The sequence below is a fragment of the Erigeron canadensis genome, chromosome 5 (genome assembly GCF_010389155.1).
Source record: "Erigeron canadensis isolate Cc75 chromosome 5, C_canadensis_v1, whole genome shotgun sequence".
Taxonomy (NCBI): Eukaryota; Viridiplantae; Streptophyta; class Magnoliopsida; order Asterales; family Asteraceae; genus Erigeron; species Erigeron canadensis.
The window spans coordinates 1,900,153-1,927,411 of NC_057765.1; the positions used below are offsets into that span (position 1 = coordinate 1,900,153).

The following is a 27,259-nucleotide window of genomic DNA, read 5'->3' on the forward strand; positions in this document are numbered from 1 at the left end:
ATCTAAAGAGTGTTTGAATTTTTTTTTTTTGAAATAAACGATCTAATATTAGCGTTTGTGATTTACATATACTTGAACAAAAATGTTGACTATAAAACTGATTATTTGTATTTACTTAGAAAAAAAAACGCACTTTTCAAAATGCAAAAAAAAAACATTTTTTTTTTAAAACAGACTTTTTTAATAATGCAAAACGGAATTTGAAAATACAACTCCAAAGATCCACTTCGTGGACGTGAAGGAAATACAATCGTAGACGTTTTAAAGTGGACACCACCATATTATGCATAGACATTTTTGTCGACATAATATGACCCTTTTTGATACCATTTAATCTACACACAGTTTTGATTAGAAAAACTTAATATAAATAAACGGGAAAAAGTATATAGTTGGCTCATTCAATTATATATTTGACATAGACATACAGACACAGGAACCTACGCATTATATCTGCGTTCTCAAGTAAAGAGTTGTAATCGGGCATAGTCGAGTTAATACACTATCAAACTTAAACTCAATTTAATTACCCTTCCTCCCAATTTAAATGTCAAAGTTTGACAATTTCGGTCTTTCACAGTTAACTTTGACCGTCTAAAATTTTTATTTGTGTTATGTAATACTTGATGTAATATATATGAATCGATTAAGTTTTCAATGTATTTTATAATGATATAACTTTTGCCAAGTATTATAAAACACAAACAATAATATTAATGGTCAAAGTTGCGCAAGAAAGACTTGGACAGTCTGGCTGTGGACATTTAAATTGGGACGGAGGGAGTACTAAATTCGAACCTCAAAACTCGACTTGGGTTCAGTCAAATATTTTCAAAGCTCGGCTTAAGTAATTGACATTTCGAGTCTGACTCAACACTACTCGATAATCATCAACTCAACATTTTACAAGTTAGGCACTTTCTAATACGATCTACGATAAGATATATAAAGGGTAAAATTATAAATTGTTGTTATTTTAGTAAGACTCTTGAGCTTTACGAGCTAAGTATTTTATTGCATGAGCTTTGCTTGAGTAGCTTGAGCTCGACTCAAATTACACCGAGTAGATTTAGAGTATTTTACAGGCTGATCATGGTGGACTCGTAAATGTGGCACCTACATGCAAATTTTACATTATTTATGTTCCGTTATCTTCTCACACTTTTTTCTCTCTCTTTCTCTTAGAAAATTTTTAGATGTATAAAGAAACAAAAGAAAATGTTATACTTTCGTATATTTGTTCTCTTTTAACTTTTTTTCTTTTACCAAAAGTATTCAAACAATTAAACATTCCTTGACTCAAAAAAAGAGAGGACACTTTAAAGTAAGGTTAGAAAAAAAATGTAGAGATCCAATCCAAGTATCATGGGAATCTAGGATTTCGTAGTGGAAAGGATACGTATGCATATCATTTGTAATACATATTGGTTGGTGTTCATAACAACATAAAGAAGGATATAAAGATTATTTATACTTTCATTTCTATATATCTAGAAAAAGTTACAAGTAACCAAACAATTTAAAAATATCTAATTTGTACTTTTTCACATGTTTTGCCATTTACCCACAACCTTAGCAAAGAATCTCATTATTGTTTTGTCTCATTTTTTCCTGTTCTTTTTCACATAGCTTTATTTTTGGCAAGTCCAGATTAGTAGTACTATAAATTTTTTCTTGGTGTCAAAAATAATTTTGGTCACAAGTTGTAGAGAATTTTCTAATTTTAAGATATACGTAAAGTCGTAGTTCTAGGAGTTCCGGCTATTTGTGAGATCATCACAAGCTTATCTCAGTGCAAGTGATACGGTATAAGTATAATAAGATGATCCGTGATGGCAGATAGTGTTTAAACGTGTTTCTAGCGACTCTAGGCTTGAAAAAAAACTGCAGTTTGATTCCGTGTATCAGAATATATGATTTCTTGCCATAATGCCATCTATATATTTTCGGGTTGTTATTCCTTTAACGTCTTGAAATTAGACTAACTAGAGAAGAAATGTCTTTTAGCTTGCAGATGAGAAGGGAGTTATTGGAGTAATTTCATTCGGTCTTGGTATGCAGTGATCCCATGAGTCTAAAAAAACTTGAAGGTGGGATGATGGAAACACAAAACAGTATCAGAAATCGGTATGCTAAGCTTTTAGAGGGTTCTTGGTTTACCCAATTCTGTCATGGGTCGAATCCTTGGATGGCTAGATACGTCTACAGTGTGTTGTTTCTTCTTGCAAATTTGCTTGCATGGGCTGTTCGAGACTATGGACCTAGTGCATTGACAGAAATGAAGAGTAAGATTCATTCATATCACTATTCTTTTTTGTAGATTGCAAGATGGTGGTTGGGTAACGTTTTAAATGGTTTTGGGTTACCCGGATCATTTTAGTATGGGTCAAACGGGTCAGATTGCTCAGGTTGACCAGGAAATACTTACTTTTTTTCTCTCCATTTTTAAAACTTAATGAATTTTTACAAAATAATACTTATTGTAGTAATAACTTAAATCTTTGAAAAAAAAGTAGAAAATATATATATCTATACACTTTCGAATCGTTTGACCCATTCGGCCCATTTCATCCCTCCGGCTTTTAGATAATTTGTTAAAATTGTAAGAATTTTCATCTCTAATAGCTTACATTTTCTTGCACTTAATTTTTTTTTAAGAAAATCTATTTGTTGCAGGATTGAAAAGTTGTCAAGGCGGCAAAGACTGTTTAGGCACAGAAGGAGTTCTAAGGGTCAGCATGGGATGTTTTGTATCCTTTTTTTTTTTAAAAATAATAATCATTTGCAGCCTATTTTTAACAATATTTAATATACAAGATTACATTGCTTCTATAACTTTGGGCAAAACCTTAACATATATTAGATATTTTATTTTACAATGTTTCTTTCAACCGTTGGTACATCAAAGTTGCATGTTAAAAAAGAATTATGGCATTCTGGTTGGTGGTCACCCAAGGTTTTCCTCATGATTGCGCTAATCGTATTGACATTTTTTCTTCCTACCGAAATGATTCTGATATATGGTTAGTTTGCAGAAGTATTTGAAGCTAGAGCCTATAGGTGGGAATCGGGCAGGTTGGGTAAGAGGTCAAAATGGGTAAATTTTGGTACCAGTCAAAATGGATAGGGCTGAGTGGTAGATTATATACAATGAAAAGATTATATAATTCCTAGTATAAACAAAATAACTCAGGAGGCTTCCTGCATTAAAATAGAAGTATAAAGATTGGCCCCGTTTATTACTTTGCTCACAACTATTGCTGTAAGCCTGCAAATAATTCTAGTTTAATTGATTTGATACATTTTTTTCTTTGGCAGGGGATGTTGCACATTTTGGTGCAGGGTACTAATCTCTTTATATCGTTGTATATATTTTTCGTTTCATGCTTGCTGGTGAAAATATGAAGACCTCTAAAAGAATTTGTTTGTGATCATGTGCAGGGTATTCTTGCTAATTCAGCTAATCAGTATAATCAGCTTCATTACATGGCTGAATGATTGTTGTCTATCGGAAAAATATGCTGCAAGATGGTAAGGTTTTTCCAGAAGTGTGAATCAAGAAAGTGTATTGTTAAAATCTCGAGTCCTAATCCAAAGTTTAATTACATCTTCAATAAAATAGTCCATTTGCTATCAAAAAGTGTCGGTTCGTTGGGTGGGGGGAGAGAGATCTAATATATATATTCTTTAAAGCTAACTTGTAACCAGTTTGACCCATTAGGGATTATACTTACATTAAATTGACTCATTTGTAGTATATGGGCCAAAATTTCCACTTCTACCAAATATATATTCTGTAATGATAAAACCAAGATGTTGGTTGTTGAAACATGCAGATATTATATCTAGTTTATCGTTTCATGCTATTATTACCTATGTATGTGATTGTGATTATGATTATGAGAGTTGTTTTTCTCCAGCCATACTCATTCAATGCTGCTTGCAACAGCTGCATACATTGTGTCCATTCTCGGGATCATTCTAATGTACATTTGGTACACGCCACAGCCAAGTTGCCTGCTCAATATTTTCTTCATCACGTGGACACTTGTACTCCTACAACTTATGACTAGTGTTTCTCTTCACCCAAAAGTAAGTTCAATCCGTCAGATCACGAGGCGTCAAAAAGAGCGGGTTGAGTGGGCTGAGTAATATGTCAAAATGGGAATGGATGAAAACGGGGTGGATTAACTGCTAACATTTTCATCTGATGGCCTATTTAAACTAATATGTTGGAAGTATGATTATAAACACTGTTATGTTAAACTATTATCAATAAAGTTATGAATAATCAATTTGAGAGAGTGACTTTCCATCCACTCGACCGGTTCGTTACATTTTTTGTAAGCTTTGACCCATTTGACCCGTTATAGATAAAACTTAACTCACACTGAGATCTCTATATTTAAATGGGTTGAAACTGCCACCCTTTTATCATAATTTCTGTGTGTCATGTCACCTGTAAATTAATGGCCCTCTTTTTTTCTTTTTTTTTTTTTCTGAAACAGATCAACTCAGGATTATTGACTCCAGGTTTTATGGGACTCTATATTGTGTTCCTATGCTGGTCTGCAATCAGAAGGTACAAATTTTTTAGTTTCATAATCTTGTTATTTTTGCATTCTGATGTTTAAAATGTAACCATATCGTTGTGGGTACAGTGAACCACCAGATGATAAATGTCTCAGGAAATCGGAAACTTCAAGAGACTGGCTAACCATAATAGTAAGCCTCAGACCTTTTGTACATATTTAAGTTAGAAGAATTGTTCTTCCAAGAATTCCAATGGCTCAATACTAAACAACATATACTTGCCAAGTTTTGCCCATGGATTGATTCAGATTATGTTTTATAACTTCAGTAAAATGAGTTAAGTTATACTAATATCAAACTAAAAAGGAAATAATCCAATTAGAGGTATACAAACACAAAACCTTCTGAATTGCTTTTTAAAAAGAAGTTTATATTCTTATTGTAATCAAATTCAAACACATTAGTTGTTGTAACCATCACCAAGTGGTCTAGTGGCAAGAAGTCTTGTTTTCTCACAAGAGATCTCAAGTTCTAATTATGTCCTAGGCAAATAACTCAGGGATAGTCAGGGAAATGGTTGGAACTAGCCACGGGCAAAAAAAAACCCCGGTTAGGCCTCTAAATCTAAGTCAAAAAATGGTTCGCCATCCCTGCGTAATCCCAACAGAAAAAACCTTCTCGAATCTCCATTTACCCTATTTTTGGCTATCTCCAAAAGCGCTTGTTTAAATACGGAATACAATCATAGATTTCCGTGTACTAAAGTAATCAGTAACAATAGTATCTAAAAACAAGTCATTTGATGCTCAAGATTCAATTCTTATTCTTTTCAGTTCATCTTCTTGTCAACAGAGCTTTGTTGTTGCTGTACTCGCCATAGTTATTGCTACATTTTCAACTGGAATTGATTCTAAATGCTTTCAGGTAGTACCTCTTCATTAATTAATTTTTTGTTTTTTCTGAATTCATGTACATAAGTTCCCTTTCTAAATGTCACTAAATAGAATGCAACATTTGTCATGCATATTTCAAATCCAAAATCATCTCATTAACCAAAATATATATTTCGTCTATTACTCAAAGCATTATATATGTAAAAAGTTATGTATACAATCAAATGTAACATGGTCTGACAGTAATAACACTCTGCAGTTTAAAAAGGATGAGCCACAAGACGAAGACGACGTGCCATATGGTTTTGGATTCTTCCATCTTGTATTCGCAACGGGAGCCATGTACTTTGCAATGTTATTAATAGGCTGGAATTATCACCACCCCATGAAAAAGTAAATCATCCTAACTGGGAGTTTGATCCATCTTTCATTAGTCTCAAATCTACTTAATAATCTTTTGTGTACAGGTGGACCATTGATGTTGGTTGGACTAGCACTTGGGTCAGAATTGTAAATGAGTGGCTTGCTGTCTGTGTTTACTGTGAGTACTATTTACTATATCTATGTTTCTTGCAATTTAACCTTTTTTTTTTAAGGCAAATGTTAGTTGTTAGTAGTTATTTTTTTTTCCCAATTAAACGCCAAATCTTTGTTTTAATTTTTTGTTTTGTATCCGAAAAGGGTTCTTACATGGGTAATCTTATATGTTTGTAGTGTGGATGCTAGTAGCACCAATTATATGGAAAAACAGACAAGTCGACGATTCCACATGAGAAGGACGTACACTCCAAACGAAGCAAGTCGGCTCGTTCTCCACCAAATAGGTTACCATATACAGTACTACGTAAAATCGAGGATGGGGGAGGTATATGCCCCTGTAAATATTTAGCCAGAAGATATACAATTATTTGTATCTGATGTTGCATATGAGACACATGTAGAGCCAAAACGAAAGTAACATAACCAAATGTCTGCCTATTCTTACTGATGTAATGCAATATTTTGTGTTTGACATAATACAAACAGGATGTAACAATATTGATGAAAATTTGTTTTATCATTATAGTGGAATAAAATTTGTTTTGATTTTACTTTTGAATATTATTGGAGCAAAAGAATAAGTATATCAGAATTGTATCTTTTTAAAACAAGAACTTTTAAAACTAGAATAAATAAAATTGTATCTTTTTAAAACAAACGGTCTAAGAAAACCAAAACACGTCATTTTTTATAACATCTTTTTCTAAGGAAAAAAAAAACCTTATTAAGAATGAATAACTATTGTATTTTTCAAATCTAAATGAAAATATAAACGGGTAAACAAATGAGATTTTTAGTATTTGATTATCCGGGGATCAGGGGATGTGATAGGTCTTTTTTACTCAAATGTAAATAGTTTAACCTGGCATTCACGTAAACATTTCCTAACCACCCCGAATGTTTGGTGTCAAAATTGAGACACTTTTCTAAAGAAACATAACACCTAACCATTAGGCCTCCTATGATAATTTGAAATGAAAATATCAAAAACTTGCTTTATTTAAAATTTCCAATAGTTTTCTGTAACTAAACGCATTACACAGTAAAGTATAACTTCTAACAATAGGGAGTAACTATTGGGACAAATGCATGTTTGATGTCATGACAAAAAGGTATATGTTAGGTTATCTACAAATAATGATTTGTTATAACAAACCATGATTTCAATAGATGATAGAAAATTAATTTATAATTTAATAAACAAAAGGGAAGGCACGAAATAATGTTGGAAAAGAAAAGCTAAGGATAGATCATAATTGTCCTTTGCAACGTAGAAAGTGACTCACCAAAATTTGTTGTTGGCTTCTTATTTGACACTTTGACAAAAAAGAAATAAAGGTATGATCCCTTTTTTGTTAGAAAAAAAGATTGCCTATTTTTTATGAAATCTTTTTATTTAGGAGCGGTGCCATGTAATGGATATAACATGTGCAAAAATCTTTTTGTTGGATTAATTAATGGATATGACAGTTTTTTTTTTTTTTGAAAGGTACATTTCGGTTGAAACTTCGTGTCGCGATTCGACAGCGAAAGGTCTAGCATACGTTGTCTTAACCGGATCCGTGTTAGAGAGTTCACTCGAAGTAGAAATGTCTATTTCAAATAACTAAATGAGGAAAACCCCTTATTAATCCGCTCTAAGGCATGACAATTAATAGAGGAAAAAACCCTGCCCTTCGGACTTGCACCTGGATAAACCCAAGTCAAGCTCTAACTGAGGGTAAAAAAATGAGGAAATTACTCCGTATAGAGTTGCTGCACATTTATTTTTCTTTTATACATCTTTTTACGATCACACTACTCATGATGCATTCTTTCAGTTTTAATTTTTTATGAACAATGATAAATGTATAGAAATATATAAAAGTAAAAAAAGTTTAATGGATTTAGGAATTTAAGGTAGTGATAAATCCGTACACAAATTTTAACACGATTATATGCTTTAGACAATCGTACTAAAAAGAAAAATATGTAATAAGATTTTGGTTCATATAAAACAAGTATTGTTGAAATAACAGTAATTTTACAAACTAATGTTGCAGATTAGAATTAGATAGACCAATTATATTTAGAAGTAGTTTTTTTTCTTCATTTTCTCTTTTCCTTTCCTTGGTAACAAATGAGTTTGAAGGGAGTTTTGATTAGTTTGTCATCATAGCATTACTCAATAAGTACAAAACATATAACCAATCATTAGTGAAATTGGTGTACCATGAAATTGGCTAAGTTACAGAAGTCGATCCTAATTTTAATGGTGTGTCCAAGAGTGGGCTTGCATTTAGAGATCTAGAACAAACCAACCAAAATCCCATAGATGACAAAATCAATATGAACCAAACGTTTTATTTGTATATCCAAAATCATTACAGAATACAGATACCGCTATCTATACCAAAACTAGAAGCCCGGAATTACAACTTGGAAATTGGAATTATACAGCTTATAGTATCCTATAATTACCGAGCTCACAACATTACAAGGTCACTTGGGCCAAACAAAAAATATACAAAAATGAAAATATATAATAAAGATCACTACATTCCCACCCAATATACCATACAAACAATAATTAATATAAATCGCATCTAGTAACAATAATACAATTTATGATGGGAGCATCAACAGAAGCAAACCATATCACCAAAAAAGCAAAAATCTTAGAACTTCATCCATATTTTCATCATCGTCCATTTTCTCCCACTTTTGTTTGTTTTCCCCATACATTTTTACATACAACCTTTAACTTACCCAAAAAACAGCACCTACGATTTAATCAATTGGCATCGTCGCTAGACACAATCTACAACAAGAAACCCACCAAAAGAAGTCTTTTCCCTTCGATGATTAAGGTGCAAATAATTAGACCATTTGCATACTGCCTGATCCATTAGCTATAGCAAGAAGCTGGCTGTGACTTACCCAAAAGGATTAGAAGAGAAGGTGTTCGATGTACCAGTAGGAGCAGCATACACTCCACTCTGTTGTTGATTTGCATTCAAAGAACCAAAAGATGTCATGTCATATCCAAAACTTGCTACTTGTGGCCTGCAAACAAACACAGATTTCTTTTTCAAAGACAGTTGAATAAAGAAAGCTGTAGAATTCTTTCCATAATGAGAAACAAGAAAGAGATGAATGCAACGGGGAATTACCTGGGTTGAGTGGAGATGTTCTGCGGTACTTGTCCCATGAACGGAGCTGACACGATAAAAAATAATGTCATTTCAAATGATGAGAGTAATTTGTAATATATAATTTTGGCTTATGAAATGTGAGATGAAAATACATAAGCATTAGGAAAAAAAGGGGGGACGGTACCATTAGACATCGATGATCCATATGATGGCCCCTGGGTTGGCATTGCTAAAGGATGAGATGATTGGTGTGGCATCCATGTTGGTGCTGGAGTACCCAGGTTCGAGGTTTGATGCATGCCTGATGGCGGTGCCATATTTGGTAAAGCATTTTGTAACGGCACCAGTGAAGGGAACTACAACAAAAAAGTATAAACACCGTGTAAGAATAACAGATTAACAGCAGATCCCTTGCATGAAATTGTTGAAATAAGAGTTGTTTCAAAACTAGTTTTGATTCATTTTAGACGCAATATTCAATTTATCCTAGATGTCAATACTTATGGTCTTTGATTAATAGTTCACTAAATACTGTAACATGTGGTCAGAGGTCTGACTTCTTAGCCACATACTATTTTTTTGGACTAAACATTGCTTCTTGTCATTAGTTTCTTCTGCATTTAAATGTTAAGTATGTGTTTGGATTGTGTAAATTGATGAACTCGACCTTGATGGGACCAAAATGCATTGAATGTCAACGACTTCAAAGAATAATATATCAAGTTATTACCATGTATTATCATCGATTAACTGGGGTGGTTTAGAAAAACAAATGTTGAACAAATGAGACCTAAATTACAAATACCCTAGCAATATACCAACAGCTGATTGTCTTTATTTCTATTCTTCCACTAAGAACTCATTCAAAACGACATTCATATGAAATAAAAATTTATTATGAATAATAACTTGTGGTACAAGATTATAAAGAAGCTATATGAGCCTTAGTACTTGCCAACACTCTAATATGAATCAGATTGAATAAACCAAAGTGGGAAACACATACTTTAGTATTATTTGCAGGAACTAAAGAATACGTTAATTAGTTACGAATGTCCCTTAAAGCAATAAAAACAACCAAGTTGATTTTAACTGATTTAAATCTTTCGCTGTACATATAATGTATGATGCAAACAACAACTACAACCAAACCTTTTATTAATGTATCGTACTAAAGCCCAAGCTCTATAATAAAATAAAACATAGAGAAACAATTGTAACTCATACTTACTGTTGTAGCTTGAACTGTTGGTGAATCATTGATATCAAATGGATTTGACGACTGTGATGGCTGTACAAAAGGTGGCGGCATGTGTTGCTACAATAAAAGCCACAGCAAATTTAGTTGCAACACTAGATGAGTATGAACAAGATTTATAATCACAAGGGATGTTGTGGTGGTTAATTGCATCAGACCTGAACATTATACTGCATATTGTATCCCATGCCATATTGTGGAGCAGGGTACCAACTTGGGGCCTGAGCAGCGTAGGGTGAATAGCTGGAAGTAAATAAATCCTGCATATGCAAACACAACTCATTAATAATAAAGAAAAAAAAACATTAATACTAGAGGGGGTAAACTTCAACTATTTTTATCAATAGGTTGATTTGGGTTGTGTTTAATCTCAAATGGGCCAAATCAAACGATTTAGCTACTATCAAAAGGTGTACAACTCATCCAAGTCTACTTTTAAAGCATAGAACCAACTAAATCGTCTTATAATTTTTATTATCAACTTCAAAGTTAAAAATAGCATTTTTGTTTTCATACTTATCGTACCACGAATGAAAACTTACAAAAACGGACACAAAAATATTATATGGGTCAACTGACATATCCCAACAATCGCTTCAACCCAAGCCCACTACGCAAGCTATCTGGCCCACCCAAGTACCCAACCTACTCATCAAATACAGCAGAAATACAAACACATTTACCGCTGGTAGTTCTTGTTTAGCAGCAGGTTTAGCATCGATGCCGGATGCAACTTGAGAATCTGCTTTTGGTGCACTAGAAGGTACATTGGTATCTCCACCCCATGGCTACATAACATTGCAAATTGGTAGGAAACAGTAAAACCGTTATACAAAGAGCTTGAGTTGGCAATAACGACCCACTTGCTTCTAACTAAGGTGGATCACGGCCATTTTGAAGCATACAACCTCCTATACCATGTTAATTCAGATTGATTTGTAACAATATTGTATTTATAACCATTATTAGGATTCACTTTAATGATTGACTAATATCTTCTTCCAAAATGGATAAGTGTTGGTGTGTCAACCAGATCCAAACCCAACCCTTCTGGAACCCAACCGAAGAATGACACAGAACCAAACCTACCCATCTTATCACCTCTACGAAGAAATGTCTACCGAAGAAAGACACTCAAAAAGCCAAACCTGATTCACTGATGAAGTAGGAGGTTGGCCACCACTAGCAGGGGGGAGATTTTGCTGAGGATGCACATTTTGCCATTGGCTTCCACTAGCAAAGCTGCCAAAGGCATCAAATGACGTTGGTGCCGATGTTGGTGCTGGTGTTGGTGTAACAGCAGGAGCCATTGAGCCAAAGGGTGACACTTGTACACCTGAACTTACTGGGTTGTTGGCAGATGCAGGAACTGATAAATCAGAAAGCATGTCAAGCAAGTTAGCACTTGAAGGAGCTTGAGAAGCTTTTATTACTGGTGATGCATCAAAGCTTGCCCAGTTATCATTTGCTGATATTGATGGTTGTGCCACAAACGTAGCAGGAATAGGAGCAGGAACAGGAGCAGCAGCAGCAGCAGGAGCAGTATGTTGTGTTTGTGGCACAGGAGCAGTTGAAGAAGGTTCAGGATCAGCATCAAAATCAATTAATGAACTTTCTCTTCTAAGTTCAGTTGGATTCCCATTAGAAGATGCTAAACTACTTGAAGAAGCAGTTCTCTGCGCCAGAAATGATTTCAGATTATGCTTAAAATTATGTGGGGGGGATTTAAAGACAAAGAAACAACCACAAACTTGTAAAAAACCATAACAGTCAAATATATAGTTATAGATGATACAAGGGGATTTGACTTTCAAAAAAATAGATGATACAATAGGTGCACTCGCATTTAAGGAACTTCCATATGGCAACAACAGCTTGTAAACTTGCTAAACAAATCAGAAGCATTTAATACTCACAAGAAGGCAAATTTTTTAGATAAGTTAGGACAAGGGTGTTTCGAATCAACCCACTAACCTGATCCGTTTCAGATCATGCCAAGTAATCTAAAGTGATTTGTAGTGCATAAAACCTTTCAAACCATTATCAAAAGATCATACATTGTATAAATATATTTAACATATTATTTACTAATTTTTTAATGATTTTGGACAAAGGTGTTCCAGGTCAATCCACTAGGCTGATCCATTTCAGACCCTAGCTAGAATTACGCATTTCGACTTTAAACTGGTTTGACCCATTAACCATACAACACGTCATTTTGCCACCTTTAAACTAAATGCATAACCCTGAATGTTTTAAATGCATTACAAACCAGGTCACGAATCAACAAAGGTATTCACCAAAAGAAAGCATTACATAACTTATTGTAAGCCTGATTAATAATCCTCACCTGTGTTTTAAAGGAACCATCTGCTGGCCTTGAGCCGTTGGCTTTTGGAGGTTCTATAACCCGAAGAGGAGAAACACTATCTCCCAGTATATCCCTAACGGGTCTAACTACTGGTGGGCTAGAGATATCTGGATCTCTTCGGTTATCAGGAGACCTACCTTCAACCTTGGAACCAACATCAGAAATTTTCCCATCATCAGATCTCCTTCCATTCGCAAATCTATCTTCTCGTCGCCAATCATTAACAATATCCACACGGGCAGGACTTTTCTTGAAATCTTGATCATAGCCCGGACTACGTCTTTCATCGTAGCTATTTCTCGAACTTCCATCACTTCTTCCACCAGGACTAGGTCTGTCGCTATAACGACGTTCATTTTCATAGGGTGGGCTTCTGGAACCGCCAAAATATGTATCTTCGGTTTCCCCCTGTTCAATATACAAATGCATCTAGAATCAGGGAATGGAACAATAAACATAATAGTTTAAAACTATTTTTACTATAGAAAAGCTCAAGTAAATCTCTTTGTAAGATATCATCAATAAAATTAGACATGACAGTTTCAAATGAATTGACTTGGGTCATGATTATCTTTAGCAAGTAGAAGTATAAAATTAGCTTTAGAAAAAAATGGGCCAAACATATACGAAGTCACCCAAGAGTGCTTAGAGCATAAAAGCTCCACAATCATTCGATCACACTATTAGATTATTTGTAATCATATCTAAAATAACTATATCTATAAAAAAAAAAATTTTAAAAAATGATTTTAATTTGATCATAAGTGTTTTATGTCAACCTAATACAACCCATTTTAACCTTCTACCCAACCTGGCTAGCAGGTCCAAACTACTATAATATACATGCCTATTTAGATTCTACTCTATAACTTCAGTGCATGTATTAAATAGATTGTTGTTGTGTGGAAGGTTATGTAGGCATACCGATTTCGCTCTTGGAGGCTTGTCAAAACTTCTCTCACCAGAGTATCTTCTATCCACATAAACATGCTTGATGAAGTCCCGAAGTCTCTCAACATTACTGGAAGCAGGAAAAATATCAAAATGAAAGTTTCTGTTATAAAGTAAAACACTCCATTACATTCATAATGACAGACCTGCTGTCAGGGAAGGACTGGCGTTGTGCATCCCATTCTTTAAAATAAATTTCCTTAGCACTCTATTATTACAACACAAAAAGAGGTCAAACCAAGTTTATGTAGTTTGTATATGATGGTAGGTAAGTAAATAAAATAGCTATAAGAGTATTCACGTAACAGTATTACCGCATTTCCTCCTCCTTGAAGTGCACTAACTTCTTGCGTAGTAAACTTGGCCATAGATACAGATTTTACCCTATGAGTGAACTCGCGACTGTAGAAAATTGAAATAGATGGTTTAATACATTAAACTGAACAAGCCTCGGACGTCTCAACTAACACGCCCAGGCAATTAGTTCATCTAAAGGTAGCAAAATGGGTTGGGTTTGGGTACCAAGTCAAAACTTTTAGTGTGTCAAATACGACTAGAAAAATTATATTATTTCAAGATAAATCTATTTGAACAATCTGATTTAAAAGGTTCAAGCATACAAATACACTTTGAGCGACTTTCTACACAATTCAGCCGCCTTCTTTAAGCTATTCTCCCTATTTGATCCATTAGAAATATAACATAACCCGGATGAACCCACTCAAAATTCTACCTTTATTATTATCACCCAAACAAAAATACAAATGCAATCCGTATTCACCACAAAAAGTTGGTACTTACTGAATGCCACTGCAAGTTGTGCAAACAAATGTCCAGAAGTTTGTGCATACATACTGAGGTCCCTGTTAAACAAATGACAGCAGACGTACTAACAGGATCAAAATCAAGGTTTCTGATTATACTTCAGTTAACTTTAATGGTAAAAAAACAAAGAATAGCTAAACATCAAAGAGTGTATGGTTGCCTTGGTTGAACTGAAGAAGTTACTAGCAACAAAAAATGTCAAAATTTATGGACTTATGGTTACGTTTATATCACCTGTAACACTGCAAAAATTGATAAAATCATCGGGGTTTAACCAACAGGTGGTGAAATTAACACCAAACATTTTACTTCATGCACTAAAATGTATGCTCTAAAGTGTTGTATAGTCTGCTTTTTAACTTGTGCATTTTGGTGTCAAGAGCAAACTATTTGGTTTAAATATAACCTTTGACCTTCCGTAACCTATAACTAAGTAAGGGATAAGTACAAAGAAGAGTAATGGCTAGATAATTACTGCTGCCTGGGGTTGGTACACAATTATTCATTATCTCATGTCCAGACATTGAAGCAAATTCACATTTTCGTTGTTCAATATTAATTGTTAAAAGATAAGACCAGATACGTGTTACTGAGGCACCATGTAACTAATTGACATACATTATGATTGCATATGAACCACTAGTCACTACTAGCAGACAGCAAATTCTCTTTAAATTGTTACTAGTCATCAAGTTGGAGTGATTAGCACCATAACATACGTAAAATTGAGCATCACGAAGAAGTACGGGAGAAGTGATATCATTTTCTATGGCATATAAGGTGTCATGTCCATGAAAATTTGTGAAGAGTTATTCTCTACATTAAAAGTTATCAACTTTACATAAACGACTTTCAAATTTTGGAATCTTCAAACTGACTTGTTTCGGAAGAAAAATGATGATGCAAGATATACTGTGAGGATCTATTGTAGCGATAGATGTAACAAAGACCAATTCCGGGCTACCAGTGTACAAATGCATATCGATATTTCTAGCAGTTCTGAAGACTGAAATATAATAATAAAATTAACTAAGGAATATGCCGCGGGGTCAAAGATAAAAATACACATATCGATATGTCTAGCAGTTCTGAAATATAATAATAACATTAACTAAGGAATATGTCGTGGGGTCAAAGATAAAAATACAAGAGAGTGCAATGACTAACAAAGATCGGGTTCATATGGTCTAAGGCTTGCTTCGATCAACCAAATTAAATGAATTCTACCTAATACAAACTTACGAATTACATCTTTCATTTTTGAATGTCGTACACCAAGATAAAGTTCAGAGTTGTAGAATAACAATTATACACCTTTACATGCCAATTTATTTATACCCCTGACATAGATATCCCTTTTTGTGTAATATATGAAATAAAACATAATTTCTAATTTCAGAATTGAGAAAATATCCATATAATCCAGCAAACTATAATTACTTTACATGGAATCTAAAAACAAGATGCCATAGCAACATAATGCCATGTTCAAGAAATAGAAACTTCATCTCAAACTTCAATTAAGTTTTGGAAAGCTCAGCCTTGTCCATGTACCCCTTGAATGCAATTGATATGGAATGTTATCATTTTCGGTTCGCAACTAATCCAACTTCCTTGCTTGGGTACCACTGATAATGATGAACCGCGTAACATTAAGAAACATTTACTGTCAACGCCTATAAGATGCGTATAATCACCAAATGTTCTAACAATCACCGAATTGTTACCTAGTATAGTATAATCTATAACATTGTCAAATCCTAAGAAAATGACCAGCATCTTCCATATCCTTCTATAAACGGCAGAACGAAGAAAACAAATAAACTCCCAAAATCCGATTCCACATTTCAAAAACAAGATGCCTTCTATAGAAAGAATCCTAACTAGTACAAGAGCCGTACACATAATACAATATCGCTCACGTATACATTATCCTCAACTTCACTTCCACTAAAAGATATATTTCTAATAATAACATACAAACACTAAATCAAACTATTATAACCTTACCACAAACTTCATAAAAAGATTAACAAAAGGAAATAAAGTAAAATAAACATTAAAATTACTGCAGTAAAAAGAATTGGCTAAAAAATTTTACCAGACTATTGCAGTTAATACACCGCCGATTCTCGGCGAGTTTCATTAGATTCCTTATATTCTTTTCATTTCTCTGTTCTTCCTTCAACCTGCTCCCCATTTCTTCAATCAAAACCCTAACTGTATCCACAACATATACACACACATATATATACATATATTAGTGTGTGTGTATATATATATACATCAATCAATTGTTAAATTCAATATCAACAGTAAAACATCAAAATTAAGTTGATACAAATCAGTAACGCATCAATCAACATACAGATTTCTTCATAAATAACAGATCTACAGACACTAGATACATATACTGTGATAGATACATGGAATTAATCAATATATTTACATATACAGATATAGATATATAATTGTAAAGTATTAAAGTGTACGGAATCTATACAAAAACTGACCTTACAAAACGGATGATTTGATTTTGAGAGAGATTTTGGGAGAGATTTTTTTTTTTTTTTTTTACAGATCTTTTTAGTTGTTCCACAGCTTGCTTTTTTCCGAGAGAGAGAATTTAGCGTGCATTTGTAGTGTCGACCGATAAAAATAAATAAATAAAAAAGATTGGGTGTGTGCGGGTGCAGGGTAAAGTAGACTTCGGTAAAAGAAAATGATTGATGGGATGGAAGTTTTGACCGGTAAGAATATATGATGACTTTCCCATATGATATGCTCTAGTCCAGCCAAACATAATGTATTTTTATACCGGAACTAAGAGAGGGAGAGAGTGGTTTCGGGTAGGAGGACCGGTTAGACTCGGGTAGCTCGGCTACACCGCCGCCGGCTACTCGAGTACTTTGTTCGTGTAGTGGATTTGGTTAGTGAATTCGTTGAATGGGACGTTGAAACCGAGTGGCCCCCCTTCAAACGGTCAAAAAAAATTTGACAGCTAGTGTTCTTATTAAAAAGATAAAAATTAAAATTTACTCTCTTTTTACACTTTTTTAACTATAAATCTCCCTTTTTTTATACCATTACTTTCATTCATAAAAAAAAAAATCCCCAACACCATGGATTCTAGAAAAATAAGAAACTTAACCCAAAAAATCAACAATTTGTTAACCAAAAACAAACCTCCTCTAAACCAATTTTATTCGCAACAAACTCCGTCAGCATATTCACAAGCATCCACACCTTAATACTACACACCATAACCCGCATACACAAATTATGGCTATAATATGGGTCCTCCGCCTCCACCGGTGAATGTCTGATACTACAACCTTGTAAAGAGGACCGATTTTATGAATGTATTATTTTATGTTTTTTTCAAGTTTTAATGAAATGGTTTATATCTTATGTTTATATTTAATTTTAGGTGTTAAAATTAAATGAAAAAGAAATTGGGTAGTTTAGGTACCCTGCCACTAATTTGGGTAGGATTTGGGTAGTTTTTGGTAGTCTTGAGTTGGAGGGTTTTTATTGCTTAAAGGTGATGTGAAAATTTAAAAGTGGGTACTTGTGTACCACTCCATCCCCCCTAACGAGTAAACAAATGAAGTTTTTCAAAGACGAATCTATTTGACTCGTATCGGTCAGATGTATGAAGTTTAATTAAAATGATGTTCGATTCCCTCTATCTAATATAATTTCTCATGTAAAGTTCATTCCAAAGTTAAACTTAATGAGATTTTCTGCAATCTATCTCTCATTCTAATATCATTAAACCTCAACCTTATATAAAGTGCCACCATCACGTGGCACTATTCAATAAGTCCACATATACCCTTAATTACTATTTGGATTTTGCCATATTGGACCTTGTTTAGGTTTTTCTCCTTTCAGTTTTTTTTGGTATTTTTGTAGCTTTTGTTTTTTGTGCTCTTAACTAATATATTAGAAACTTTTACTCAACATTTTGTTTTTCTTTCGTTTTTGATTTTTGGTATTATTGCACTAAATGTACAATATTGCAAACTTTTTGATGTGGTTTGATTAGTTTTCTCGCACAAACAATTTTTTGTTTTCTTCAAGTTTATTTCTTGGTTTTTTATGTTTTTTTTCTTTTCAATTTTTAATTAGGTTCAACTCAAGTAGACTAATATAACGAAACCAAATCAACACAACAATCGAAGTCTTGCAAAGCGGGGCCTAAACCTCACTAGTTCATATGATCACCATCCTTATGGTCACCCACTAGATACCTTGTGACTGTTTGGGCCTAAAAAAAAATCCAAAATGCCAAGTGGGAATAAGAAAATGATTTATGGGGTGGAAGTTTTGACGGGTATAAATTTGTGCTGACCTTCACCTATGGTATGTTCCAGCCAAATTTTATAGTTGAAATCAACGAGTTCTAAATGAACAAGGTTTCTTTATACACAGATTATATAAAGCAAATGAATGTATTTAAATGTAAAATATAATTTAATGTAAATAATGCTCGATTTCTTCTTACCAATATATTTTTTTTATGTGAGTTCATTCTAAAAGTTAAAGTTCATGAGATTTTTTTTAATATCTCTCTCTCTCAATAAAGTGATCAACCCTCTTTATGGTCAAAATCATGGATCGACTTCTACGGGATATCTTGTGACTATTTCCCAATTTTTCTCTGGCCATCTCCAAAATGATAAGTTGTGGGATTCAAATTCGGTAAAATAACTACTAGCTTACCTTGTAGGCGGTTTTAAAAAGTAAATAAATAAGATATCATCGCCAATAATATTGTTTGGTTTAATATTTGGATTTGAGCATCAAAGTATTAGAATTAACGTAAAACATAAAATTGTAAGTAGAAACTCTTCATTCAAGTTTGAAAGAAAAATGCACAGTTTGTTAGTTTGAAACTTTGAGCTTACAAAATACACATACACAACTGGGTTTGACTGTTTGAAGTTTTGAGCAATTGAGCCTAGATAATGTCAATTCTGTTTGGGCCCAAAGAAAACCCAAAATGTCTTGCTAAGTGGGCCTGATCATGTGGATATAGTTTGAACTTTGAAAAATCGGTTTCAATTTTCAACCAAAATCTCCATTTCTTCCAACTTTCTTACTTGGTGAATTGGAATAGTAGATACGTATTGAGTGAGATTGAATTGCATTTGCTGTGTGAGTATTCTTGTACCTATATCCTTACTGTAATGATGATGAAATTCTGAGTGATTTGATTTGTTTTTAGCATGTAAACATATCTATTGTTTAACTTCTTTTTTCTGGAAAGTTGATTTTATTTACTAGCACCACCGCAACAATATAGATTCCATCACTAATCTACATTGAACATACACCATTTATCCCAACTAATTAATTTGTGTCTCCTTTTATTTCTATACTACAATAATCCCAAAGCTTTAATATTGTCTATCATGTCATCTTTGCAAATAGCTATGTTAGAGATTTTCATTTCATTTCTAGCTTTCCATTTACATCAAAAAGCTACCATAACGATGCCTTTCACTACCAACTTCATTTGGGAGTTACACCATGCTTGTGAAACTTTACAGCATCTTTGACAGAGAAAATATAGAGTGGCCTTGTCTTGCACCACAAACTTATATAATGCCAAACCTCCATTACTAATTTACTATTCTACAAGAACAAAACAAGTGTTTCCACAGTTTTATTTAGGGCTGTCAATGGGTTGGCAGGTTGGTGGGTTGAAAAACTTTGACCCTAACCCAATCCACTAAAAATTTCAGGTCAGAAATTTTAACCCTGACCCACAACCCACCCATGACCTAACCCATATGACCTCATAAGCAAATATATATAAATATATAACGGAATAAATCAACCAATATAAAGCTCTATCATTGATGCTGAAAAGAAAAAGTACCAAAAAAAAGAACGAAATTCAAGGGTATTATTAGAACTTGGCACAAAGTTAATAAACTTAGTGTCTCACCCAACATCAGTTAAAATCTCATAAAATTTTGAATCATCTTATTTTAGATGTGAAGTTAGGTTAGATTAGATATATAGAAAATGAAAATAGGGTGTATGGATAAGTAGTAGAAGATATTATATATAAATCAAATATTTTTAAGATATTGGTTTGGAGGGTTGACCTAACAACCCAACCCGAAAAAATTCAGGTTAGTGGGTCGAAAATCCCCAACCCTAACCTGACTTTTTTCGGGTTGGGTTCCGGGTTGGGTCGAGATTGACAGCCCTAGTTTCATTGTCGGAACGACATAGCCCACAAGAAGTGTCATCAAAGTTACAATTACGAGCCTGAAGAGCAACCGTCTCATAATTCAATCCTTTACCACCTTCTACATAAAGATATTACATTTGTTAGGAACCCATTTGGACCATTCAAAGACGTACATGTCATTGAATTCGAGGTCACTCAACATTAACTATTCTGACAGAAAACTCATTATTCATTCCCATACACGCCCATTGTAAGGATTGCTAGACAAAACAACCGTGCTTAGAAGCTTGCCCATTCCTCCTTTTTCATCCTTGCACCTTGTATCCTTACCCATTGCCAAGTATCCTCTGATATGGTCACTCCTTAATGAACCCGATCTTTAACTAAACATTTTTTATTCTTTTCCAGCCCGAACTGATTAGGAAAGCGGTCTTTAAGGGCTCATTACATAACCATGGATCAATTCAGAACCTTATTCGATTGGCATCCCCAACATTTCAATTCCTCTACAAAAATGATTAAGATCAAGATTCCTGAATCTTAAAATGTGTTTATTAGAAGATCACTCACACTACAATCGTCAAATTATCTTTCTTGGAGTCCTGCATATGATTGTCATTTGTATTTTTGGTTACAATAATAACTAGTACAATACCCGTGCGTAGCTCGGGTAACGATTATTTAAGTAACTCTATCTGTTATACTAAAAAACAAAAAAGAAAAGACCAAACAAAAAAAACACGAATTCATAATAGTCAAGGAACAAAAGTAACAAAGTCATAAAAAATAGATTCAAACATAAGTCGAAACCTCAAAAATAAGATTTGTTCAAGCTAATAATACTAACACTTATGAAAATCCTTATTTATGTGGCGAGTTGTAAAATATCTTCATTCTTTTTCAGCAACATCTTTCATGCCTTCCATATCAAATTCGCCCTTCATATTATCATCTTTCACTTGCTCATCCTTGCCATTTTCACAAGTAATTGTTGATGCAGTTGCACAAGTAGTTGATACACACCCGCCTCCCCATTGAATTTCGTCCATCATGATTTCCTCATCTTGGGTTACACTTTTTGGCAACTCATTCTCGTTAGAATCACAATAGTTAGCATGAGAGGGAAGATTACCAAACGTTGGCACCATCGTTTGGCCTACATATTCAGTCACACCATTGTAGTTCTTTAGGGAATTTGGATGATAACCGTAGTATTTAGTGACTGTATACCTACGTGAAAAATAAGGTGCCAAATTATAACCATCAAATTAGTTTTGCCTTCGTTGTGATCAATTTCATCCAATAAAACAAATTCATTGAACATATCAAATTCATCATCACCTTGCAAGTTCTCCTACATAAAACATCAATATTTTGTTAAAAAATACATAAAATAAATTTATGATTCGGTAATATTGTATATACGTTACTAACATGGTTAAGTTTATTTTGAATAGGTAGAACATCATCCATGACGACAAAGTTATCCAAGAAAGGAAAGTCATCATCATCACCATCGTAATTCAATTCGGAAATTTGGTCCTCATGATCATCATCACCATCGTAATGCAAATCATCAATTTCTTCTTTTTTCGAATCGCTAAGCACGATCACTTCCTCCCACTTCCAATTTTTCAAGTTATCTCGCGTTTTTGTTTTTTGAAATCGAAGGTATCATCGCGTTTTTGTTTTTTTGAATGGTTGGATGACAAGGTAACATTTGTTTTGTTGTTTGGAGCCATTGTTGTGGAAAGTGTATGTTTTAGTGATTTGAAAAGCTTGTGATTGATTAGTGAAGTTGTGAAAAAATTGCATTTGTTGGCTCTGTTTATATAGACGTGGGGTGTATGAAATGTTGGAGGGAAATTATATGAGATTGAATTTTAAAAACTCATAAAAAGCTCATTAGTTGTTGTAATCGTGAAAGTCCCTTCATTTTAACATGTGTAGGCAAATTGATGAAGATAAGGTAACAAATCATCCTATTAATTGGAAGATTTCATATGGTAAGCTGATAAATAATGGTGCACGTTTTTATTAAGAAGATAACTAACTTTTAGATAAAATCATTTTTAAAAAGAAGAGTTTTAATGGTTAGGATGAAGCAATTGTTAAATTAAAGGGACCATATTTAATTTCAAAGTCACTCAACGGTGGCAATATTTATATATAATATTGATCAAACTTTGATCACTAAGTGATAAAAAAAAATGATATTTATGCAATAATATCTCGTATAGATTTTTGTTCAAACACAAATATTCTATGATAGAAGTAAATAATAATAGTAGGATGTGCGTTAAAGTGCCAAATCCAAACATGGAATTGATGTCTATGGGACAACTTAACTTTATTTACCACGAGAACGTTTTCATACTGATTCCCCTTGATGCATATAACTATCACCAACCTTTTTATTGAATTTAAGACATATACGTTCTTTCAAGTAGTATAATTTGTGTATATGCAAGGACATCTAAGCTTCATAAATATCTTTGTATTCTAATCTGAATGACATTGATCATTAATATAGCGTCTACTGAATTTCTTAAATATAATCGGTCTATTCCAATACAAAATGGTTTTTTGAGTTATCATTTTCAAACACTATACGAAACTATAAGGGCGCGTTTGGTTCACGGAATGTTTTTGGATGGAATGGAATCTATTGAAGGAATTGGAATCTGATAAAATGGAATCTGATGGAATGTTTTTCATTTTTTGAAGATTTAAGGGAGAAACGGAATGAGATTCCTTCCTTCATCCCCATGGAATGGAGATTCCATCAAATGAGGGAATGTTGACATTCCAACGGAATGATATTCCTTCATCATTGAGCAACCAAACGCACTAAGGAATGGAATTCAATTCCAATTACATCAAATTCCATCATAATATGTGAACCAAACGTGACCTAAGATTCGCGTTTGTGTTTCTTGGTTATTTTGTTTGAGATGACAAATGGATAACTGTCAACTGAAATGAAATGGACATCACATGAGTAAAGGACTCGGTCCATGACGGGGTCATGACAGCTAAGGACAAAACCCGTTAAGTAGTTCACCTCTATGACATATCACACACGACCAGCACCTCTTATTAATACATTTAAGGGTGAATCCCGATACCTTACCCTTATATAAATATATATGTATAGCTCACTTATATAGATTGGGAAAAAAAATTTAATTTTAATTTTTTTTATGACTTAATTAAGAAGAATACAAGCTAAAAAAAAAAATTGAACCTTCTTTACATTTTTCACCTCAAAAACCTTCTTTCATGCCGGATCCCTACCATATATGTATCATGAATTGTTATGTTCCATATGTATAATCATGGATACATACGCTTGTAGAGTGGTAGGATGGACACTTCGGAGTAAAATCGTAAGTTACATTCTGCCGTTCTAAAGACAAATTTGTAAGTTACATGTTAAAATCATTATCATTTCCATTCAATTATATATAGTATTACGTGAGTTGTTAATATTGCTCCATATAAATCCGTCTGAACGTGTAGTTGTCGCCGTTACATAAAAGGCCCATTACCCTTTAAGCTGATAGGACTGTAAAACACTTGATACCAAGTTCATTGAATTTGTTTATTTAGACATAAGTTCAATAATTACTAATTAGATCATTGATATTCATTATTGTATATCACATTACTTAATTTTTATTTATTTTTAAAATCAGTCAGTATTTAACATCATGAAGTAAAAATTCATGCACCCAAATGTTAAATGTGTATCTTTGTCCCTAGTTATCCAAAATGATCCGTTAGTAAAATATATCTCAACATGGCATGCCAAATCATTAGAAAAAGTCTACGTGACATTTATCTTAATAATTCAGACCTCATTTCTACATACATAACAATGAAAACCTCTTTTCTATACCCATATCGATCACTGATTTTTCCTCCACAATTTTTACACCTGTCATTAATCTATATTCGTTAAGTGTCAACATGATATGTTACATCATTAAAAATTAAGTTACCTTTTTATGTATTTAATGGTTTAACCCTATTTTTTTTACTTTGTAACTTACGTATCTCTGATTATTATTTTATTATGATTGATATGATTATGATTATTATTATTATCATTTCACTATCGTATATAATGACAAATTGACAATGGCCCTTGAATGATGTATTATCCACGGGATCATATCAAAGTTAAGATACTTGCCGGTGTCCAAAATGATAATTTACCCTTTTTGTTATATTAATATTTTATATTTGTAATTTATTTTTGTATATAAAGCTATATTTTATTAATTATTTTTGTCCTTTTGTCCAAATCTTCATAGTATTTTAGTAGTTTCGTTTTTCTAGCACATATTTTTCTAGCATATTTGAATATTCTCAATGTAGTTAGGGTGGCTTTTTCTCGTTTTGCATATTATAAAATCCGTATTATTATAATAGAATCTGACGTATTGCTTGCTCACATGTACATCAAAACTTATTATTTTCGTCCTAAAATATTGTTGGTTTTTATATAAAAGAACCAAATTAACCAACACATACGGAGATTAATAAATTCAATATAGTTCATATAATAATTTAATTTTAATGTAGGATAAAACTCACGAGCCATGAGTAGACTAGCTAGCTAAAATACGGTTGAGTTTCTCTTGAACGATTTAGATTATTATATGAGGGAAGCTTTTAAACTTGATATTATATGGAAGCTAAGTATTGATGTGGCATACTGGCATATATATATGTTAAAAGTTAAAACACGTTAATCACAATTATTTGCAAAGCAAACCTTGAAGATGTTAATCGTTGATGAAACATGTCTATGTCTATTGATAACCACTGTTTTCATGATTTAGTAGTTAGATAATGTTGATGTGTTTTAATTAAGAGAGATTTTTAATTCAAATCTCGTTAATTAAATAATTTTTTTTGAAATAATCAGAGAAAATGTTTAAAATGGTCAAGAAATTTTTTTATTAAATCATATATATTTGAGTTATATTCTTTGATATTTATTTAATAATCTAAGAAAAAATACTTTGATTTGTTACTCGTATGTCACTAATACCGATTATGAATATAGGTTGGAGGTAAAATAAATCAAAGATTAATGTAAAACAAGACAATAATATGAAGACATGTGTCATTTGACTCATTAACTAGATATTAACTAAATATGGGTAATTATGTACTTTTAGCCTTTTAGGTACCAATCAAAAATACTAACAGTAAACGTTTCCGTTTTTTTCGTAAATTAATATCTAATCAGTATTATTATCTTTTGCAATTCGATTTATAGACGAGGGGAATATGGGTCTTCTTTTATTCTTTAAGTTTAAATCAAAGTTGTTTCCAGAATCAAATGAAGTAACTTTTGCTGTAAATATAAACTTGTAAACCTTAATTTTATTTTAAGGGTATTTATTTTAACTATAAAGTGTTTATTGTTAGTTGTGCATCATATTTATCCTTTTTTTATTATTATTTTATAACTTTGTGAAATAAAAATATCATTGTGGATCATTTTATATCTTAATTAATCAAATTATATAAGTTTTTAAGCCTATGCATCATTTTACATTTATAATTTCCCTCACATGGTAATTTATTTTTCCTATACATTGATATATCAAGTTATATTTTTGACTACGCTTACACATTAACTTAATTTAATTAATTTGTAAAATTCAATATGATGCACGATTATACTATATTTGATTCAATACGATGCACCGTGATGTCATTATAAGATTTCGATGCATGACAAGTTCTTATGGAAGTGATGCATCAAATTATAGTTTTGACACCTTTATATTTTATGTGACATATTTTGGTTCACTATGATGCACCATGATAGTATTATTATAAGATTTTGAGGCATTTATATTGAGTTTAATTTAATTTAATTTACTTTTTTTTTTTTGAATGGCATAATAATTTAATTTACTTATATTATGAGTCGTTATGCTACTTATCGTATTGTTGAATCATAATGAAATCATTTATACACCAAATATACAAATTTCAAATATGACACAACGAACTTAATTTGATCTTGTATAATAACTTAGGTCCGTGTGCATCAAATATAAATATCACAACCCCCATTTTTCTTCTTCTTTTGGATATGAGGTATATAATTTAAATTTTATAGATTACGAATTTACGAGATATGTAGATAAAAATATAAATAACTAAATATTTACACTTGAAAATGAAAAATATTAAAGGGAGGCTCGCGTTCCATTCGCCCTTCGCCCATACTTTCTCTTTTTTTACATATCCAACATTTTCAGTTATATTTACTAAAATGCCATCTTAGATTGAAGATTGAGTTACTCATTAGCTGATCAAATCCAACGGTTATAACATTATCTTATTTGTTTTATATTAATAATTATTTTACAATAACCAACCTTCATGAATATATCTCGGTTTATAACTTTAGTCTAGAGTTAAACATATGGACAGTACCGGCTTAAGCCTTTTGGGGGCTTTAAGCAAGATTAATTTTTGGGGGCCTAGTTAAAACTAAACTTAAACATAGAA

At 32.7% G+C, this 27,259-nt stretch overlaps 2 protein-coding genes across 3 annotated transcripts; one reads left to right on the plus strand and one right to left on the minus strand.

The window, feature by feature from the left end:
- Positions 1-1,691: 1,691 nt before the first annotated feature.
- LOC122600544 (probable serine incorporator) lies at positions 1,692-6,525 on the plus strand. Of its 2 annotated transcripts, XM_043773274.1 has the most exons (12): positions 1,692-2,285; positions 2,677-2,750; positions 2,864-3,023; positions 3,319-3,343; positions 3,442-3,531; positions 3,921-4,092; positions 4,509-4,582; positions 4,662-4,725; positions 5,386-5,457; positions 5,686-5,819; positions 5,894-5,967; positions 6,141-6,525. In XM_043773274.1, exons 1-12 carry the CDS (start codon positions 2,069-2,071, stop codon positions 6,197-6,199), a joined length of 1,215 nt encoding a protein of 404 aa, XP_043629209.1. In that variant the 5' UTR covers positions 1,692-2,068; the 3' UTR covers positions 6,200-6,525. The 2 variants fall into 2 exon arrangements, with proteins under 2 accessions (XP_043629209.1, XP_043629210.1); XM_043773275.1 differs by lacking the exons at positions 5,894-5,967; positions 6,141-6,525 and having other exon boundaries at positions 5,367-5,457; positions 5,686-5,777.
- A 1,764-nt stretch (positions 6,526-8,289) lies between these two features.
- Positions 8,290-17,130, minus strand: LOC122599279 (probable ADP-ribosylation factor GTPase-activating protein AGD14). The gene is made up of 14 exons (XM_043771766.1): positions 17,019-17,130; positions 16,607-16,725; positions 14,482-14,543; positions 13,995-14,082; positions 13,827-13,888; positions 13,654-13,750; positions 12,709-13,137; positions 11,507-12,034; positions 11,042-11,146; positions 10,517-10,618; positions 10,332-10,418; positions 9,285-9,456; positions 9,119-9,164; positions 8,290-9,011 (listed from the first exon to the last, which is right to left on the minus strand). The coding sequence occupies exons 2-14, from the start codon at positions 16,703-16,705 to the stop codon at positions 8,882-8,884; spliced, it is 2,007 nt and encodes a 668-aa protein (XP_043627701.1). The 5' UTR covers positions 16,706-16,725; positions 17,019-17,130; the 3' UTR covers positions 8,290-8,881.
- Positions 17,131-27,259: the final 10,129 nt, after the last annotated feature.